General features: G+C 41.6%; 1 protein-coding gene across 1 annotated transcript; it reads right to left on the minus strand.

Moving 5' to 3' along the window:
• Positions 1-9: 9 nt before the first annotated feature.
• Positions 10-1374, minus strand: LOC112460241 (tRNA (adenine(58)-N(1))-methyltransferase catalytic subunit TRMT61A; the record flags this gene model as incomplete). Its single annotated transcript, XM_025024844.1, has 3 exons — positions 737-1374; positions 401-565; positions 10-187 (listed from the first exon to the last, which is right to left on the minus strand). Coding segments are annotated over exons 1-3 (698 nt in total), but the record flags the coding sequence as incomplete, so codon positions are not given.
• Positions 1375-2922: the final 1548 nt, after the last annotated feature.

A 2922-nucleotide genomic window follows, 5' to 3' on the forward strand; every position in this document is an offset into this window, starting at 1 on the left:
AAAATATACCAACATACCTTGTATTTTAAACATTCCAAATCTAATATCGGTAGAGATCTGTATTGAACATTCATTTCTCTTTGCAAACATTCGTACGTGTGTACGTCTATAAATCCTTTAGAAATCAGTTTTGCGCAAGTACGTTGAACTTGTTCAATGCAAGGAGAAAAAAAACAGAGTTTTCCACCTATCGAATAAAACGTGTTATACATCACGACGCGTACTACACGAACGAATGCAACTCTACGCGATACACACGTGTCACATCTTTTAATCGGACGGTCTAGTCCATTTATGTATCTTTATGCAGATTTCAAGATGCGTGTCTTGAGAAAATATTCACACACTACCAATGAAAAATTTTTCACACGCAAGAAATAAAATTAGGAAAAAAAATCACCTGTTTGTTTTAAAGCAACAGTAGCGTGTTCTATCGCTAACCACGGATGTGGAAGATCTAGGAACACTGCATCAATTTTGTGTTTTAACTCTTCTCCAAATCCTTCTAAGCAAACATCTCTTTCCTTCAAAGTTACAAACGTATTCAAACCATGCTTCTTAAATTCTGTTTCAGCGATAGATACACGTTGTCCATGAAAATCAAAGGTATACAAATGACCACTCGGACGTATCGCTCGAATTAATGAGTGAGATAAAGAACCACTGCCAGTACCTAAAATAACGTATGAAAAGACGACGCGTGTCAGTTTCTAACATAAAATCATACGATACATACCTGTTTCGATGATTATACTTCCTGGCCGAAGCTCCATTAAATGTATAATGAGACTTGAATCTGGACTATAGATAATCTGAGTTCTATGCGGCAGTGTCAGCGTCCAGAGTTCTGGCGTTGGCTGCAACACATATGCCCAGCCTCGAGACAACTCCACTTTCGAACCATACTTTTGTCCGATGAGCGAAACAACTCTCACGGCACCATACGTAGTGTGGAACATGTTATCTATGATTTCACCCTTCTTGTTAGAACGTTTCGCTTTTACTTCCAGAGAATGCATGTTGCTTGGACTTAAATATAAGATAACACGGTCTCCGTCTTCTATAACTTCCTTAGTTGTCTTAAAACTCATGTTCCTTGTAAATTTTGACGTGTATTTTGCTTATGCTTAATACTTGCAAAATGAATTTTGTACGATAAATTATTTTCGGTACGTACTTGGAATACGCGCTGCATCTATAATATCAATAAACGTATGCTCCGACGACGAGTTTTGACGACGAAACGAAAGAATCTGGCAGAAAAATGCGGCGGTCTGCCCTGCGAAGCGAGATGTTTAGCGTTTTGACGTTGCTCTCAGGTTAGGAATCCTGTCATACCGACACGTGACGTAGCGACCACAAACATGCCCCGCGGCCACATGCGCATGCTCTGTCACAGCTCTGTGGCCACATGCGCATGTTCCGTGCGTAAATTCGAAACATATGCATACTTATGCCCGTATCACACTAGCGCGTGGCGCGTGCGTTTACGTTTTGCGTCTACGTCTTTTGACTTTGACCACGCCAGAACGGAACGCGCGAATCGCAATAGCCAGCAGCTACTTTCTGCGTGGTCAAGAGACGTAAACGCAAACGTAGACACACGTGCCACGCGCTAATGTGATACGGGCATTAAGCTGCGTTCGGGGAGCGCGCTATTGACCTAGTTTACATCGATCACTTGATACGCGTATTAAATAGTAAATAACTAGTAAATAAGTCTGATTATTGGCTGATCAGTTCAAATATACTATTTGATACGCGTATCAAGAGATCGGTGTAAACTAGGCCATTAGCGCTCGTGCATTATTCTATCTTTATCGCTCATCCGGTGTAAAACAAGGATAGAATAAGCAAATAGCGCTAATAGCGCGCTTCCCGAATTCAGACTATGGGTGCGTTCCTTTTGGGCGCTCACGCGCTCACACGCGCTGTAAGCATCATTCTATCTTCGTTGCACATCGAATATCAAACGAAGATAGAGCAATGCTTACAGCGCGTGAGCGCCCAAAAGGAACGCAGCCTATATGTCAATTTATGACATATGACCACAGTATAACTATACATACTGTGTGTTATAACTGATAAAGTGAGCAAAAGAAAAAGTAAGGGTTGATTTATAATAGCCATAACCGTTGATTTAAGCCGTAATCTTTAAGAAATTGACCAATCACAGTCGAATGTGAGAAGAATAATCGACTGTGATTGGTCAATTTCTTAAAGATTACGGCTTAAATCAACGGTTACGGCTATTATAAACCAACCCTAAATATTAAGTTGTTATTCTGCAGGCTCGCGAGAGTTATATTTAATTTAAATTTTAAGCGCCACGTATCGTGGCGCCGATTTGTTCTTCTGCAGGCTTGCGAGTTATATTTAATTTAAATTTTTTAGCGCCGCGTATATCGCGGCGCCGATTGGTTGTTCTTCAAGCCCCTAGGGAATTAGATCAAATTTAAACTTTAAGCGCCGCGTTCCGCGGCGCTGATTGGTTGTTCTGCCTGCAGGCCCCTAGGGAGTTAGATCTAATTTAATCTTTAAGCGATAAGTATCGTGGCGCCGAATTAATTTTAAATAGTTCACGCATACACTTTCCACGCGAACCGAGGTTCACGCACACCCCCCCGTGCTTTCGGGGGAGGTGCGGTAGTCCCGAAATAGTTCACGCATACACTTTCCACGCGAACCGAGGTTCACGCACACCCCCCCATCCGTGCTTTCGGAGGAGGTGCGGTAGTCCCGAAATATTAATGTTTATGTATTTAATTAAAAGTTAAACTATAAGTTGCTGTGCATATGTTCACCTTTCTGCATCTTAGGGATATTTTGTCGTGAGATATTTTGCCAGGGGATATTTTGTCGCGGGATATTTTGCCATGGGATATTTTGTCGCGGGATATTTTGTCGCATGGGATATTTTGT

Source organism: Temnothorax curvispinosus, unplaced genomic scaffold (assembly GCF_003070985.1).
Source record: "Temnothorax curvispinosus isolate PA1 unplaced genomic scaffold, ASM307098v1 QBEX01010427.1, whole genome shotgun sequence".
NCBI classification, from domain to species: Eukaryota; Metazoa; Arthropoda; class Insecta; order Hymenoptera; family Formicidae; genus Temnothorax; species Temnothorax curvispinosus.